The sequence below is a fragment of the Scatophagus argus genome, chromosome 12 (genome assembly GCF_020382885.2).
Source record: "Scatophagus argus isolate fScaArg1 chromosome 12, fScaArg1.pri, whole genome shotgun sequence".
In the NCBI taxonomy this organism is placed as follows: domain Eukaryota; kingdom Metazoa; phylum Chordata; class Actinopteri; family Scatophagidae; genus Scatophagus; species Scatophagus argus.
This window is the reverse complement of record NC_058504.1, coordinates 18,365,325-18,384,022: the sequence shown is the minus strand read 5'-3', so window position 1 is coordinate 18,384,022 and position 18,698 is coordinate 18,365,325. Positions and strand designations below refer to the sequence as shown.

Below are 18,698 nucleotides of genomic sequence, written 5' to 3'. Positions count from 1 at the left end.
AGCCACAGTTTGCATATGACTGTGACAGACAGAAGAAGTAGTTCCTATCTATTATTATTTAAACCAGATCATTGCAACAGTGTAGTTAATTTCTACTCTGTCCCCGTTGATGATAAAATACACATTTAGTCAGAATTACTGAGTTTAGATATCAATCATTTAATATGAGAACAGAAACTTTAGGGATCTGAAGTGTTTATAGTTTCGGTATTGAGCTGCACTCTGCTACTTGAGTCATTAGATCTGCTCTTTAATAGAGTGGTAGTGTTTGTCAGAATGTCGCCACTCTCTTAAAGACATACAGTACTCAGGTAAATATACTGCATGTTGAAGCACTTAGCAGCTTATTATGAGCTCAATATTAACCACAACAACCCAGCAATAATAATAATAATAAAATGGGAGGAACCAATAACTGAAGAACCCACAGAAGATTCATTGAGAAACCAATTAAATGTGGATATGGATACTAGTGTTTCATGCAGATTATGTGAAACACTGCAATCTACTCAAAGCTAAAGAAGTATTTCATGCTCACAAACCATTAGTTAATTTTGTGGTTGCGAAAATCCGTAAACAACATAACTGACTTATTCATTTCATTATGTTAGTATGGCATACATGTCAGCAAATATTTCATGCTTGACAAATGTGAGTCTTTTTCTCCCCACTAACTTGTGAGAAAAAATATTTGTCATTTCTTTAGCATCCAAATACATGTAGCAAAGTTTACCAGCTAACTTTGTGTGTCAGTTGTTTGTTGCTGGACAGATAGCATACAGTGGATCTATCTGAATTGCGAAAACAGCTGCCAGAGGTGCCTGAGAACCACACTGACGAGAGCTACAAAGTTACAGCTGTAAAATCAAGACAATGAGCTGAGAAGTGCAAAAATGTTCCTCAAAGGGTTCCCAAACTGCAGCTGCAAACTGTTCAAATATGGTAGAACAGGGATACTTAGGGCGTGTGAGGTAAAGCTAAAGTTCATTTTAAAATATTATAATACTTCCACCATGTCTGCAGTCTCTTCAGATTCCCTCAGGTTGGTTAGCTCCTCGGAGTCGAGCTCTGCCTCTGAACTCTTGGCACCTCCTCTCCTTATTGACCCTGTTTTCCATCTTCCTGTTCCTTCACATTGCCTCTTGACACCTTCCTGCTAGCTGCATTTCAGAGGGGAGGCAGAGGTACACCAGAAAGCACATGCCAGGGAGCTAAAATGCCACGGTCTTAAGAATATTCTGTCATGATGTGATGAATATTTCACAGTAGGAATATTTTTAGTGAGTGTTGTGTCTTTTATTCGCACTCACCAGAGCACTTACCCAGCAAGCTCGTGGTTGAGGGGCAGGACGACAGGATGGGAGTCTTTGCTGCCTCTTAGGCTCCACTCTAACCCAGACATTGTCTCAGTGGAAAACAAATGTTTGACTGTCTGATTTCAGGTGATGTTAATGGCCAGACATCAAAGTGACTGCAAGTTTTGCGAGTTATTCAGAGTCACATTCAGGGTTAAACGCTGTTATTTTATTATGGCCTTCAACAAGCTTTCAGTTAACATGTGGAGCGCATATATAGGCTCAGTGCTTGTGTGTTCAATTATAGTGTGTGTGTGCTTCTCAGCCTTGCATCAGTGTAGGGTCCTGAGGGGCAAGTACTGCTGATCCCTCACTTCTGCTTGAAGGCCTCTATCTCGCGCTCTTGCTCTGGTTGCCTGGAAACCCTCGTGTTTCCAAAGAGGAGGGGTTTATTTTACCCAGGAAAGTGGAAAAGATTGGAGGGAATTGCATCAAATGTGGATGAAGCTGTCAACATGAAGTGCTTGCTCAAGCCTTGGAACACTGGGATTTAGTGATGGAAAGGATCATGGGATTCTTCAGTGTTTTTTACGGACATATTTCAGATTGCTAACTGCTAACAAAGGTATTCGTGTCCCACATGAAATGAAATGAAGAAATGAAATTGAGGATCTTTGTGGCAAGGTTGTGGTATGATAGCATTTTTTTAAAAATGTGAAATCAAGTTGTCAAAATTGAATTCCTTTGATTCATCAATTTCATCAGTTGATTAAAAAGATAAAAACTGGAACTCGGCAGTACAGTTTTTTAAACAATTGAGTATTTAAAAAAAACAGCCTTATTTTAAATTCCTCTCTGAATCTGATTCAGCAAGCTTTCAAAAAATGAATTACATATGTTCTTCCTAGCAATGTGTCTAGCTGAATGTTTTGGTTATTGCTTTATGCTGATTAAACAAAATGAGTTAAGAACCAAGAAGATGAACTCCAAAGTACTTCTCTCCAACACAAAATATTCATGAGCAAATAAATTAAAGTTGTAATAAATAACATTCTTTTGTTATTTATCATTGGGACTATGCTAGTGTAGAATGATCAGACTTGATTGAGAGTGACCTGGCCTCATTGACAAAAAACCCAACAGTACTATCAGATTTTCATTCGGATGTCCTTCAAGCTTGATTGGCGTGTAATCTCTCTGGCGAAATAACCAGAACAGTTTTAACATTGACACTGAAGAATCCCTTAACTCATAGTAAGAAGCAGCATGAGAACATCCGTTTTTGGAAGCCGACCAATAATAGAGCCAGCTATCAAAACCCAGCATTATATTCTAGTGCTTTTGTCTGGGCTTTTATTCGGTTTAAAATAGAGTATACAAAGTGAAAAAGCACTAAGCTGACTAAAATTCAAAAATCCAAGAATAGGCAGAGTTTAACGTGCTGAGTACTTGAATTGTCATTTGACAATTTTTATCTTCATGTCTTCATTCTTCATAAAACATGGACTGTTAAACTGTGGAAAAAACAGACTGTTGACAACTGATACAACATCAGTTTTCTATACGGCTTATCTGTCAGGGACACACCCTGGACTGGTCACCAGTCAATTGCAGGGCTGACACACAAAGACAGACAACCACACACTCACACCTAGGGACAATGTAGAGTAGCCAATTAACCTCGCGTGCATGTTTTTGGGATTGTGGGAAGAAGCCGGAGTACCTGGAGAAAACCCACGCAGGCACAGGGAGAACATGCAAACTCCACAAAGAAGGGTCCAGACTGGGATTCAAACCTGGAACCCTCTTGCTATGAGGCAACAGTGCTAACCACTGCACCACAGTGAAGACCTATTTAAAGTATAAGAACATGGGAGATATGTCCACGATACCTTGATTTAGACAGTAATGGTCAGTATTAAGTTTCTGACTTACATCAGAAAAAAAAGAATATTTGCAGGAAACACCACTTGAGCAGTGCCTACCGTTGTGAAGCCACTCACTGGGAAACTGATGGAAGCTCGATTCAACTGTTTTTAGTTTAGCTCTGATAGAACATCCAATTCCCAAGTCAGGATAGCTCCCAGGGGAAACTAGCAGAAGCTTACGCAGAGAGACATTTCTGACATTACTCATGCAAAGTTATGTTTTGTTTATTTCATCTGCGCACAGACCAGGATTTGTTTGACTGTTATTAGTCTGCATGGCCTACTTAAGCATGACTTCAGTTTTAATATTTCCTGCAGTTACTATGAACCCAGTAAACAGTCTGAATCTTTCACTTTAATATGGCAAAGTGTAATGCAAACAAATCTGACCCCTCCACGTTTCTATATGTGTGACTGAACAATGTGTGATTTCCAGATGGCATATGAACACAGCAGATGAATCCAGATCAGCTGTTGGTCCTCTCGGGGAAGCATTCTGACACATGATTGGCCAACAGTGTGTATGTCTGTCATGTCTGTATGTATATATGTTACTGTATGGCACTTGAAACTACAAATTCCTTCATACCTTGAAGAGAAGGGCCACTAAATGCACTGCTGTCAGCTCAGCAACCCAGTCATCTAAATGTGTGTTGCAGAAGTGCAAAATGTTATAGTTTATCTAGGTGGAATGAGATAGACAAGATAGAGAGAAAAAAAATGAAGCTATGAATGATTAGACACCAGGAAGGGGACCGAAATGACGACTAAAATAAAACGTTAATCCACCAGCAGAGAATCTTACATATGCAATGAAGATATTATACTGTCATCATTTTGCAAAAAGAGTCCGATATTGCATTTGCATTATGATGACATGAGCTATAATGTGCCACACTGTATGACATGGCTACTATTAAAAAGTGATTCCATGCTTCAGAAGGAGAGGCAGGAGTGTAAATGAGGAAGGACAAATGTGAGATGGAGGGAGTGGCAGTGGAAATGAGAAGGATGTGTTGTACAGTCACCTCTCCTAGGTGTGGACATCAAGACTTCCATTTTGAGAATTAGTCATCTCTGTTTCTTCTCTTCCCCCCTTGCTTGTCTTTGTCTTATGGTGAACAGTCACATGGTCAGAAATCCTGGTTACCAGCTGCAGGGCTTTCTCTCTGCTGTGCTCTCTGCATGGCTGTCTCTGCTAAAATAAACCTGCACTTTCAGTCCAATAGTGCATATCTATGCCAACACTGGTAATGATGTATTAGACTACATTAGACTCTATTCCCACCGTAATAAACATTTTACTTGGAAAGGTAAGAAAAACAACTTATTTAAACAAAACGCTTGATTGTCGCAGTGCACCATGAACATTCATTTTGAAAAATGCAGAGATGGAATGAAATGAATTGTCTCTTATTTTTTGCTCTGTCAGAATAGAGATAAAAGTAAAAATAATAATAAAAAAAACCTCAAACTGGGTATTAGAGCATACAGCAATTTATAGAGAACTTTAAAGCCCTTTCCAGAGAACCAAAGTTACATGATACTGCAAGTGACAGAGCAAGAATTCACACTATTTTCTATATGTCACATAGTGGAGAGTAATTAAACATACTGATATATTCAAATAAAGCAATACTACCTCAAAATACATTGGTTATTCTTTGATTTCTACATTTATTCCCAGTAGTTATTAGTTACTTTCCAGATTCGCATTTTACATCTTCTCCTTCTCCTCCTTTTAGCTGCCCCCCATTTGGGGTTGGAAAACTGGGTCCTGCTCAACCCCAAATGGAAATCTGACATCTATGATCCACATATTTGATTTGGTGTAGGCCTTTTATGACAGATGCCCCTCCTGATGCGACCATCCCCATTTATCCAAATACGAATATATGAACATACGAATGCGTTGGCTTGTCCATCTCCAGTGGCTGGGGAGCAACCAGGAGTTCAGTGTCTTGCCCAAGGACACTTTGAGAAACGCCTGGAGAAAATTTCCTCAAATTTGGTAAAAATGTCCACTTGACCTAAAAGATGAGCTGATTAGATTTTTAGTAGTCAAAGATCAATGTCACTGTAATCTCACAAAATACATTTCAAGACATGATGTCAAGAATTCACAGGCCTATTATGACAAAATTTCACACAAGTGTCTCACAGGATAAAATGATGAAGTGATTACATTTTTTATACAAAAGGTCAAAGGTCAGCTTCAGTGTGACATCTCGGGACATGAGTTAGTTGGATACAGATAGTGATGACAACAGTGCACTGTGTTCACAGTACATGACAAGGTTCTTGTTGAGTGGCTAACCCACCAACTCCAACTTTAGTATTAGTGGTTGTACTGAGTGGTTGTCCATAGGGAATATATTCCGTTAAACAATATGCACTTGCGGTGCTACAGAGCGGAGGCTGTGTTAGATTTACTCGTCTGTGCAATATGTAACAAAAAACTGTTTGTCCCTGTCACTCACAAGGGTTATATTTTGTGTGTTATGTCCCATGGCAGACCAAAAGCAAGATGCCTCTTGCTCATTCTTTTCATCAAGTGTGTGTGTACGTGGTGACTGTGTTAAGGTGCTACCACACTGTCTGCTCTCGGTCAGCATCGCTTCCCTTGGGCATCAGTGTTTTCCTCACAGCTCCAGTCGGCTTTAACAACATATCTCCACAGAGGCGTCAAGACCCTGAATAACAGCAGCAGTTGTAATTGTATTTGTATGTGTGATTGTGTTTGAAGTGTGTGTTCAGGGAGAGGCAGAGTGCACTTGTTTGTGTTTCTTTCTGGTTCCCATGTGTGTATGTGTGCATGGATTTACTTCCTCTCGTGCGTTTTTTTCCTGCGTGTGTGCTCATTTCAGAGCAAGCTTGTTCATTAAGTCTGTGGGGAGGTGTGCTTTCTGCTGACTTTGTTTGGTTCAAAGCCTGAGGCTCATACTGATCAATAGTATCCTGGACCCACCATGTCTATGTGCAGCTGACTGGCTCTCTGCATGGCAGGCAGCCACAGCTTAACAGCATAAAGTCATATGTCAATATGTTAGTCGCATCTTTCTCTGTATATTTTCAACACACCCTTAATAACTCTGAGTGTGCATGTTGTCCCTCTGCAAACTATAGTACTAAAAATGCATTGCTCTGATTATTTTGTATGTAAAAAGCAGCAACAAGCAACAACAACAAGAAATCTTATTACAGCATGGTGTATAATCATTATCGGACATTGGAAAGCCAACAGTATGTTTTCCTGGTGACATTTACTGAGTTGCCAATAAAGCACTGATAAGATTTCTGATTTTATGCTAGTTTTAGCTTTTGTTTTGTTTCAGCAGAATAAAACACACATTTGCAGTGTGTTTCTGTGTGGGTGCCTGCACTCGCCCCTGAATTCTGTGTTCCATCCAAGTAGACCAGGATTCAGTGTTGTACAATACAACAGAGTGAACTCTAATTTCAGTTAATGATCAGTATGTCGTACTCATTTCTTTTCTTTTTGGCTCTGCAGGGCAGAAAACACTAAAACAATATTTTGTTCTTTTCTACTAACTCTAAGCTGCAGATCCCCTACAGACACTGATGGTAGTTAAACATCGGTATCTGCTAACTTGCATCTGTCTTTGGTCTCTTAAGGTCTGGATGACTGTCTCCAGCAGTACGTGAAGAGTTTCGAACGGGAGCAGATGGGAGGAGAGCAGCTTCTGCATATCACCCATCAGGAGCTGGAGGAACTGGGTGTCACCAGAATAGGACATCAGGAGCTCATCCTGGAAGCCGTTGACCTCCTCTGTGCGCTGGTCAGTCAGCCCTTGTTACTTGGTGACATTACTCCTTTCGATCTGTAACAGTTTAGAAGGAATGATGTATTCAGGTCTTGGATGTGTGTGTGTTTTTGTGTTTGACTGTATCATAATGTTGGATCGGTATAAGTATGGAGCCCTGAAACTGATGAAGGTAGAAAAATCATGTTTGATGTTTAAAGAGGAATTCCAGTATTTTTAAACCTTGGTCCTTTTACATATTTTGGTGTGGCTATGATTCACACTTCCCAAAAGTTTTGGAATCTGTCCTTTAAATGAACTCAGCTGGTAGCCACGACATACAGTAGCTGCAATGGCTGCAATGTAAACCTTAGGGACATCTCTGACTGTCAGATTCACCAAAGTGCTTATTTTTTGCCACTCACAGGCTGAGACTGCTCTCTAAGTGTGTGACAAAATTATACAAATCATTTGAGTTTCATCATGAACACAAGTCTTACTCAGGAAGAAAGTCTCATTGTGAAATCTCGCGAGGTGAGTTGTTACAGTTGTTTCTTCTTCTAGACTGTTGACATGATCTAAATATGCAGCTATGGCTTTGTAAATAAATTCTTGCTGGCAGTTCCTCTTGGTAAACTCCAAACTGTTCTCTCCATCTTTGACTCATGTTTCCATAGACGACTTCCTACAACAACTCACTTCTCACCGCATTTCAAAGTAACACTTTCTCCCTGAGTTAGACGTGTGTTTCTGGTTAAACAATAAGTACCATCTCTGTAGGGATCCATTCCACAATATTTTTAGACACTTAGAGTTACAATCTCAGCCTGTGAGTAGCAAAAAAAAAAATTGTATTAGAGAACATAACTTTGACGATTGAAGTAGCCCCAAAGGATTTCATTGCAGCTACTGCAGTCGTGTCATGGCTGCCAGCTCAGATGATCTAATGGACCAATTCCAAAACTGTTGCTAAATATGAATCATTTACACAGTACCAAAACTCATTGCATGCACGCATTGTATTGACACTATTGTCCGAAAAATTCAAACCATACCTAGTCTTAATATTCACTGTAATATATCCACCATCAGTGTTTCAAAACGAATTTTATGAGTAAATATGTTATAAAGAAGACAAACTATAATAATTTTTGCTCTGTTTCCCACTTACTAGTTACTTGAGGACCAAATTCAGTTTTCTTTTCTCTAATTTTTAAAAAAACTCACAGGTGGGACAATTTGTATATTGGCCGTCATTTATTTACCCCACTAGTTACTGATATTGGCTTAAGAAATGGTTATAAAATCCTTTGTTATTTGGGCCCTGCTTTGTGTGTACTGCCTCGGTCACTGCTGACTGTATGTGCAGTGGCCCTGCTCAGGATTAGGGAATTAGAGGGAATTAGGTGCTACTCTCCCAGAGAAAGAAAGAGAGAGAGAGAGACCAAGGCAGAGTGAGAGGGAAAGAGAGAGGAAGAGAAAGAGAGAGTATGTAGAAAGAGTATGCAGGATGCACCTTATCTCCCAGGCACACATGGCTGGATTAGTTGGGGCTGTTTGAATTTGTGCGCGAGTGTGTATGTGAGAGTGTGTGTGTGAGAGTGTGTGTGTACGTGCACATGCTTGTGTGTGTGCTAATCAGCACCTCTTCTCATTCAAACGTTCCAGCATGGGAATGAGTGTCCCAGAGCAGCAATCACCATATGTCCTGGAACTGGGCACACACTGCAGAGGCGCACACAGCACACACATATAGGAATGCCAGGTAGACAAAGTGTATCACCAAAACTACTGCTGTGAGTAGTTTTAAAGGATAATTTCAGATAATTACAACTCTTGCTTTTTGCAGCTTTGGCTATCATTCCTATCAGGTATAATAACACTTTGCTCATCAAGTTAACTTATGAGATCTGGGATCAACAGCTGGCGAAGAGACATGAACAATCGGACAGTTTGATAGATTTTGAAGTTGATATGCAAAGATGGATTATTTGGGTAAGATCACTTGTACTTTAGATGAACTTGCTAAACTTCTGGCTGGTCTACAACTTGTCTAATCATGTCACTACTCACAGTTCCGAAACAAAACAGCAGAGGACAAACAATACCCGTTCTTTCTCAAGCAGTCCTTCAAGGTCAGCTGTCAGGCCACAGTTTTGCATGGGTTATACTGATTAATGCAGTCTTTAAAGGCATAATATGCAGTAATTGTCCATTTCTGTTTTCTAGAGAAAGATAGTTCAAATCATTAAATCCCAAACAATCCAAAACGTCAACATTTGATGACACACTGAAACGCTCTGAAACATCACAAACACTACAGGTGTTTGTATAGGTGATGATTGAGTAAGATTATTTTTGTGTAAGTCTATTTTATTTTCGGAAGTTACATATTATTCATTTAATTGCAATTGCCAGTTTCCCATGGTCACATACTTCGAACCTTAACATTGCATATAACTGTATATAATAATTAGGTGGCTTCTTTATATTTGGAATGCTGTCCCCATTCTATTTGTATTCTGAGAAAGTGATTAATTGCGGGATATTCTCCTCTAACCCTTTCATGTTGGTTACAAATTGATGTTAAAGTGCTGTTAGTTATGTGAATGTTATTAAATAGTTGGCCATAGTCTGTATTTCCAGTCCTTTTTCATTTGAACAATTCAACATTTGAGCTAATTAGACAGGAAATGAATGTATGTTTGCCTCTGTTTTGTCCAAGTGATTTTAGTCTAACTGTTTCCTCCCTTTTCATCTGCTTTTGTTACACAGTTTGAAGATTCTTTTATTATTTTCTCGTTGCTGATTGCTCAGGGGCAACCACTATCTGAATTAAAACACTTTGCTTGAAACAGTCTCATAAAAAAAGTCATTACAAACAAATCAAACCATGTGCAGCCTCATAATTTGTGTGTCCTGTTAGCTGATAGCAGCTCTTGTTGTGCGACAGTCTAGGGGGAAAAGCACAGGTTTCATTTTGAATCCAGTGTCCATGATAGAAAAGTGTAGCAGGACTTGTTCTGGGTATACAGGGAAACGATTTGCTCATTATACAAAGCTTATCTATAGCGGTGAACCCACAGCTTCCAAGTTGAAAGCAACACTTGCATAATCAATAATCTTTTGATTATTGCAAGTGGATTTGAAAAGCTCACACTGAAGACAAGTGAATGTACATGAATGGAGCAAGATTGATGCTTTATGTTCAAAAAGGAAAGGATTAAATGGTGAAACCCGCTCTTTTCTTAAACATTTCATAAACGATGTTCGCGCGTGATCCTGTGAACAATGGTACAGAAACATCAGCATGGAGGAGAGGCTACTCCACACACAGCTGCTATGGCAACCACATCGATAGGAAGGTGGAGGGGTGGTTACTCTAATGGCACTGCCCTCTTATTGTATTGATTTGACACTCACAGACACACATGCATGCATTGCTCAATTTATTTCTCTCTTTCTCCACATATACACAAACAGTCATTCAAACTGTCGACGCAGAGTATTATCATAGGACCGGCTAATTACAGCTGTGCGAACATATACACATATTCCAAGTTCATGTATACCTCTGCATCCATCAGAGAACAGAAGATCATACAGAAGACAGTGTATGCATGACCCAGTTTTAGTGAAATGCATAGCTAGGTGCTCTTTCTTCTTCTCTCTTCCTCTTGTCTTTCTCCTCTTTAGTTCCTCAATTCTCTCTCTCTCTCTCTCTCTCTCTCTCTCTCTCCCTCCGCTGTGAAGCCCCCTATTCATTGTAGTCACCGTGGTCGTGACTGTGTAGAATAGATCTAGAGGCAGGGGAGGAATAGATATGTCTAGCTAAGCCTGTGCATCTGACTATACAAGTGTGTGTGTGTGTGTGTGTGTGTGTGTGTGTGTGTGTGTGTGTGTGTCTGGGTGTGTGTGTGTTTGTGTAGCCTTTGTGTCAGCAGGAATCAGGCTCTGTCAGGCAGGACATGACTGGAGGTGCCTTGGGACAATGAGCAATGTGGCTCAGTGGGTCTGTGTGTGTGTGTGTGTGTGTGTGTGTGTGTTTATTTAAAAGGGTCACAGTGTGGTAATGGGCTACTCGATCAGCCCGTTGTTATTGTATTAGTGCAGAGAATGGCTGTAATGGTTATTCAGAGATATTAATTCTCTTTTCAGTTCATTCCACCAAATAATTGTTTAATAGCACTTTACAGAAATTGTGTTGGGGTCATTTGTTCATTATTTGAAGGAAGTGCATATGTGAGAGCTACAGAAATCACAATTAAGAGCCTTTCAGTATTGAATATTGTAAATCCACAGAGTAAATAGCAACTGCAATTATTAAATAAATGTGATGGAGTGGAAGTTTTTTTGCAGCAGAAAATTGAAATGTATGGTACAAATGTATATGGGTTGCAAATATTGGTTGTCAGTCTAATTGTTCACTCATGGTCAGTATCTCTGTTGACTGTGAAAAAAACCATATTGGTTGACCCCTAATTTATAGAGAGTTGGTCTAACTATTTTTTGATGAGGTCTCACTCTCACACTGAAGCTGCCAGGTGTGGTGCTACTGTGCCTCCGCAGAGTCAACTAAATTGTGTGCTAACTGATTGCCTTGATAACCCGTTAGAACATCCGATAATGTGATTCTAAAGTGAATACTCTCTGTCCTCCAGAACTACGGCCTAGAGACAGAGAACCTCCGGACCCTGTCCCACAAACTGAATGCTTCGGCAAAGAATCTCCAAAACTTCATCTTGGGCCGGCGGAGGGGCGGACACTATGATGGACGAGCTTCCCGGAGGCTACCCAATGACTTCCTTACCTCGGTGGTGGATTTGATTGGTGCGGCCAAGAACCTGCTAGCTTGGCTCGACAGGTAGGGACCATACCTGAGATTGTAAGATGTATTTGGGAAATTTGGGAAATGAACCATTCATTTTTAATATAAACTCTCTTTCTTTTCAGCAATTAAAGAGGATCACTTAAAAATCTGAATATATAAAGTCTGTGCTAATGAATAACTCCACTGTTATCACTATAGCATGAATTCAGTTTTTTTTTTTTTTTACCTTATCTGATGAAGACTCCCTGCAGTCAAAGGACTGTTGGAACCACAAAGTCAGTGCCTCTTTAGTACTTCCAGTGTTTGTGTTTGTTCCAACTGATTCTTCACTCAACTATTGGCTCAAATACAGCTGTATTATAATATTTTAATGTTGAGAAGTACATGCGTCCACCAAAATTTAATTACTTTTTTGTTTTTCTCTTCTCAATGAATCCTCATAAAGAAAAGAAAACTTGTAATAACTGAAAGGAATAGTTGGAAATTGTGGAAAATGTAGTTGGATTCTTGCCAAGAGTTAGATGGGAAGATTAATACCCCTCTCATATCTGTCCATTACTAAGCTTCAGCCAGCAGTGAGCTTACTGAGCCTGGCACAGTAACTGCACAGGGACAGCCTGGCTAGCTGTTTCAACCTGTTTTAAGTCTTTGTGCTGAGCTAACCGTCTACTGTTACTGTCAAAGATGAGAATGGTCTTGATCTTCTCATCTAACTCTTGGCAAAGGAGTAAATATTTCCTAAAATGTTGATCTATTCCTTTAAATAGTCAGGATATTAATATTCAGAACATTTATACCACTGAGCACAACTGTTTGCCGTAGATAGTCCAGTTATTAATTGCACAAGGCACTCGAGCCGGTGCACAAAATAACAGCACACCTTAAAATCTCACTCTGACACAAAGTTTCAATTAAAAACAAAAGCAACATGACAAACTTGTCATAGTTAGTTTGCATTGTGAGGCTGTTATTCTGTCTGCCCCTCATACAGAAACAAAATGCATAGCTGAGTAAGGGAGGGTCTATCTTGTGTTGTTGTTGTTGTGAAGTTGGATTGGCTGACGGAGCCACATGAAGAACACAGTTGAACAGGAACAAATAAAGCGACGTTGGGCTCTACTGGACCCCTGGGTTGCCCAGCCTGCTGGCCATGATATAAAACCAAATATTGTTGTTTGTCTTTATCACTTGCTCTTGTGCTCTGAGAGAAGCAGAGAAGAGATTTTTATTTGCATCTCTCACTGCACTGTCAGCTTCTACAATTACACCGTTAGCGTATAAAAGAAAGAAAACCTAATAAAATCTCCAATTTAAAGAGCAAAGAAAGACTTTTTTTTCTTCAAATAAAAGACTTAACATGCTTTGCTTACATTCATTTAAATGCTTACCCTGGAGAAACAAATTTCTATGTTCTGTTTCCAGTTCTTGACAGACAGAGGAATTTGATAAAAGCAACACAATTAAGACTAATACACTTAAGGTTCTACAAAAGTTCAACATATTTTCAGGTTGTGAACTTTTTTTGTGTGTGTCTGCTTCAGGTCTCCATTTGCCAGTGTGACAGAGTATTCATTACTGAAGAACAACATTGTGCAGCTCTGCCTAGAGTTAACTACCATTGTACAACAGGTGCTTACACTGAACACACTCACAAACACATAAGATGCATGCATCACACACACAAACTCATTTGATAAAGTTCATGATTTAAACTGAAGGAGCAAAACTAAAGTGGTTTTGGCTGAATAAGTCATTAGTTTGTTGTGGTCTATAGCTCTTTTCTATAGATTTGATTATGAGTGGAACATGCAGTATGTCCTGTGCCAAAAGCTGTTTTCAGCACTGCTGAAGGGACGAGTATCTCACAGTAACAGCCTTGGGCAAAGTACTCATTGACTCACAGTTAGACCTCATCCTCTGCTGAACTTACGGCCCCTGATGGAGAATGAACTAGAGGTCTGTCATCTCTTCATTTCCTGTCCCCCATCTGCTCTGCCTCTGGCACGCTCCATCATGGAGACTCACCGCATGTACGCACACAAATGCACTTTTTAAAAAACTAAAACTGGAAACATACACACACTCTTACTGTAGAAATCTCATTGTTTGGACAGAAAGTATGTCTGCCCTTCTGGACCCCATCCATGTCCTCACTGTAAGAGCCTGCTGAGAGTGTGTGAGAGTGTCTGTACATGTGCCCACAGTGAGTCCTGGAGTCGAGCAGATAACACCCATCCCCTCTTACAAGGGCCAGAGGAGAGGATGGAGAGCGGGGCCTCTGTAGAGCCACAATGGGCCAAATGAACATGTGGCTGCCAGGGTGCAGTAAGACAGACAAAGGTGGCAGCATCGCCTGCACTAATGCATCAAACAGATGAATTAACTGCTACCATGCACATCTGGTGGATTCAGTGGGCTGCTTTCCCAGAAGTAGATTAACTATCAGCTATCGTTAAATAACAATATGTCATGTTCATATAATGTAGTTTCTAAATCCTTAAGAGGCTCACAGAGCAGCAGAGTAGCTCCAGGACAGTCAATGTTTTAGTCTGCTTTGATTGTAAAGTAATATATATGCATAATGTGGAAGGTTAGAAATAAAATCGCTGACTGCTGATGTTCTCCACAGAAGTCATCTATCTTTCTTCCTGTTGGCCGCCTCATTTGTCTTATTTCTGTCTTTCTTGGTTGTTATATTTGGAGAGGGGAGATATTTGAGCTTCTTGCAGATGCTTTGTCCATCTCATGTTAACTTCCTCTTTCTGTCTTCTTGTTTTACAGGACTGCACTGTGTATGAGACAGAGAATAAGATTCTCCATGTGGTAAGTTTCTGCTTTAAAATGTCAAATTCTTAATGAAATATAATGTTTCCATCGTGGGGAACAGGTAAGAGTCACTGTGATGTACAATGACAGCTAGTAAATAGATAGATAAAATAGCCACAGCAAGAATGCTAGTCTGGTTTTGCATATTTATTGAGAAATATCTGTGTATGTGTGTGCGTGTGTGTGTTTGTGCACGTTTTGTGCGTGGGAGTGTGTGTATACATGTCAGGATACTGTGTGTTTTCTGTGGGAATTTGTGGCACAAAAATGTGCATGTTTAATTGAAGGGAGCCTGAGGCCTTTTGAAAGCTCCATTTTAGCTTCTGTGCATGTTTGTGTGTGTGTGTGTGTGTGTGTGTGTGAGTGTGTGTGTGTGTGGATGTGTGTGTGCATGCATGTATGACGGAGAACTGTCTGCGTCCACGTGTGAAACCGAGTGAGCATCTAGTGTCTGATCTGGGCTGACAGTTGGATTGGGACACTTCCTGCTGCCATTCAAGGTCAGGTGGAGGAAACCAAATAAAATGTTGGCGGGGGAGTTCACAGAAACATATCTGAACATGCTACACCAATAACTTAATCCCAGATGAGATGTTCTATCAGCATATACATATATATGGTATATATGCAACTGTATGACGTGTCAATCAGCAAAGTCAGTCATATTTGTATTGAGCTGTTTGCCTGCCCTGCTGCGATCAACATGACTCCCCCCCTTTGCTTTTTGTTTGTAGAGCCAGGGCTGTCGTTTACCTCTGTTGTTACAGGCCTGCTTATGACAAAGGACAGTGACATCAGGCTAATTCAAATATTTAAAGGGATCTGCATATGTGTGCACACACATACACAGACACACACTCACACAAAACCCTGGGTGCCAGACTAAAGGCTACCCATGGCTCTTTTGTGTGGGAGGTCTACGTGTGAAATAGGGAGCCAGCATGAAAGGAGAGAGAGGAGGAGGAGGTGTTTGTTTTTAGATGCCGCTTGCTTGCCGATCCTTGTTTACTATGTGTCAGAAATTAATAAAATGGGGGTGAAGTGAAACTGCCACTAAATCATTCACAACACACAAATACACATTAGACACATGCAGTTCATCACTGCTTCACAGAACAGTGATGAAACATTATCTAGTACATTTACTAAGACCTGACAGTGTATCCTTTGACTAAAATTAGGCATTTTAACATTTTCATCACATACAGACGATCATCTTATAAAATACATGTTTCCAAAAATATTATTATGACACAATTACATAAATTAGTTAAAATGACCAACTACAAAATCATTGCACTTTTACATGTTAATGGACTACTAATAACCAGCAGTCGAAATGACTGTAGATGCTCTGAAAGGGCTGGGTCTATATAATGAGTTGAGATCAGTGAGAGGATTTGCTCTAAATACTTTAAGATTTTTTTTACAGCATTGTATGAATGTTTTATATGCTAGACCTTTCTTGTGATCCTCTTCTTCTTTTTTAGTTTTACTGAGGTGATGTATGTATAGAGGTTGATAAGAGTATGGCAGTATGAGAGTCTCCAGTGTGCATCCAGCATGGGGTTCAGACACTGTCTAATGCTCTGCTCTGCTCTGCTGTAGCTACTGTAGTGGCAGTTGTACGATTGTCAGCTTCTGCTCAATAATGCAAACCCCAATGCTACCCTGCTCTTGTCCAGACTGCGGCCTGGAGCAATCAGATGGACAGGGATAATGTGTGTGTGTGTATGTAAGTGTGTGTGTGTGTGTGTATGAGAGAGAGACAGAGAGAAAAGAGAGATAAGATATGAGCATGTGTGAGTCTGTGTGTCTGATGGAGCGTGAAGTGTGTATGAGTGTGTGAGTGTGTTTTTATGTGCATGCATGCATAAGGATGAGAGGAATTACATAAGACTGTCCTAGTTGTGTGTTTTCCCTTTCCCTTGTTATTTCCCTTTTCCCTCCTGGCCTCTCCCTCTCAACCTCCATGCCTTTCTGCCCCTCTCTCCTATTCTTCTTCTCCTCCCTCTTTTCGTCTTTCTCTGAGTCTCGCCAGGTCACATTTGTGTGTATGTTCAAGTACGCGGTGATGATGCATTACACAAACAGGCTTGGTGTGTGTTCGCACGTAAGAGAAGGTGGGAGCAGGAAGAGAGCGTGAGCATGAATGAGAATAAGGGAGGAGGTGGACGAGGAGTGTGTGTGTGTGTGTGTGTGTGTGTGTGGGAGGGGGGTGACAGGGGCTATGTGCAGCCAGAGCTTAATCCATTTGGCAGCATACTTTGTCTGGCTTTCTGTTTGAATGCTCTTAAATCTCATGCCAGGCAGCCACATAAGTTAACTTCCCTATAATCTGCGCTCTGATTCTCTGGAGGCGTGTCAGATCAAGGCTGGGTGTGTCAGAGCCTGAGGAGTTTAGAGTCTCCACACTGGTTACTGGACTTTTGTCTCTCAGCCCATGTTAATCTCAGGTCAAGACTATTAGTCTGATGATCAAAGAAGGATACAAGCAGAGCCATAACCTTGTCACTTCCAGCGGTTTCCAGCTGGTGACTTCACATGCTATTTATGCAGGATTAGATATACTCTGCCTCTGTCTTTTCCCTACTTATTTCTTACATCTTTATCTATTTCCCCTTTCGTCAATCAGCCTGAAGCTCAAAGTACTGTTTTATTTCTGTGGATGAATTCTGGGCATTGTGTGCTCATTGACAAGAACATAGACATAACATAGCATATAAAAAAACAGTCAGAAAAATAAACAGGCAGTCCAATAAAATAGAAATAACTGACCCAGAAAAGGATGCAAGAGTGAGAGAGAGAGAGAGAGAGAGAGAGAGAGAGAGAGAGAGAGCATAAGCATCACATAGCCAGCTCACTGAAGATCCTCCACCTTTTCTCTCATGCTGAATGAATCACAGGCTCTGAGCCTGTGTGTGTGTGTGTGCGTGAGTGAGTGTGTGTGTGTGTGTGTGTGTGTGAATGTGTGTGTGTGTGTGTGTGTGAATAGTAAGTTGTGTTCATTTCATCACTATAATCTGGTAATTGCTCATTAGGATTGAGATCAGAAGATTATTTTATGCAGAGTTCATCACTATCATGCTGCTTGTGTGAATGTAGACAACATACAGTACATTTTCTTACATGTATGTCCAGTGTATGTGTGTTTGTGCATGTGTGCACTCGGGGGCAATGCAATAAGCCAGGTTAACAGTGGCTGTAAGCCCACTGCAGTCAGTCAGCCAAGATTAGAAGGCAGAGATGTTGCTGATGATAAATTAACTTGCATAAGTGACCAAGCACACAAATAGCCTGAAAAACAGTCAAGGTTTATTTAGAACAAAGGCAAAATGAGGCCAAGAAAAGAAACCGAAAAAATATAAATACCAGCAAATGGAATCTGTGCTATGTAATTTAGATATTGCAGAATGTCATCTGGGCACCTGGGGGCTGGCTGGTATCAGTGCAGTGTTGTTCTGTCTCTGACAGTGTCTTGTGGGTATGCCTGTGGATAGTCTGTGACAGGAAACAGTTTGTGTGCTGGAGTGATGGAAATGGCGAAATAGAACAATCTTATGAAATGATTTCTGTTTCACCTCCTCCAGCTAGGTCACAGCATCCCTTGTGGACCGAAACCAATCTCTGTAACTTTCTGTCTTTCTCTTTTTCTCTCTCTCTCCCTTTTCCTCTGCTTTCTTTACCTCCGATGGCTTCTCCAGTGTAAGACTTTAGCGGGGATATGCGACCATATCATCTCTTTGTCATCAGACTCTCTGGTCTCTCAGTCTGCCCACCTGGAAGTAGTCCACCTTACCAGCATCATGCCCAGTGAAGGGCTGGTAAGGACACACCTGAGTATGCACACACGTATCAAACAAAGCTGTTTTAAATGCTGTGTTAAAGAGTCTTAAAGTGCCAATCAATACTTTTGATTAAACCATGAACTACAACCATGTTTAATGAGAAAAGGATCGCTGGCGTAGAACTTGGCAGTTCCTCACAGCTCTGCTGAGCATTTGAACATGTTTTAGCTGACTGTCTTGGTTTGCTGGTTCGCACACCTCGCTTC

General features: G+C 40.5%; 1 protein-coding gene across 1 annotated transcript in view; it reads left to right on the top strand.

The window, feature by feature from the left end:
- The window catches only part of si:ch211-26b3.4 (connector enhancer of kinase suppressor of ras 2), a 49,770-nt gene that overhangs the window by 5,591 nt on the left and 25,481 nt on the right, over positions 1–18,698 (top strand). The window contains exons 2-6 of the mRNA XM_046406427.1: positions 6,860–7,023; positions 11,649–11,851; positions 13,360–13,447; positions 14,600–14,641; positions 18,349–18,468. Coding sequence (XP_046262383.1) covers positions 6,860–7,023; positions 11,649–11,851; positions 13,360–13,447; positions 14,600–14,641; positions 18,349–18,468 — 617 coding nt within the window. The remainder of the gene's footprint in view (positions 1–6,859; positions 7,024–11,648; positions 11,852–13,359; positions 13,448–14,599; positions 14,642–18,348; positions 18,469–18,698) is intronic.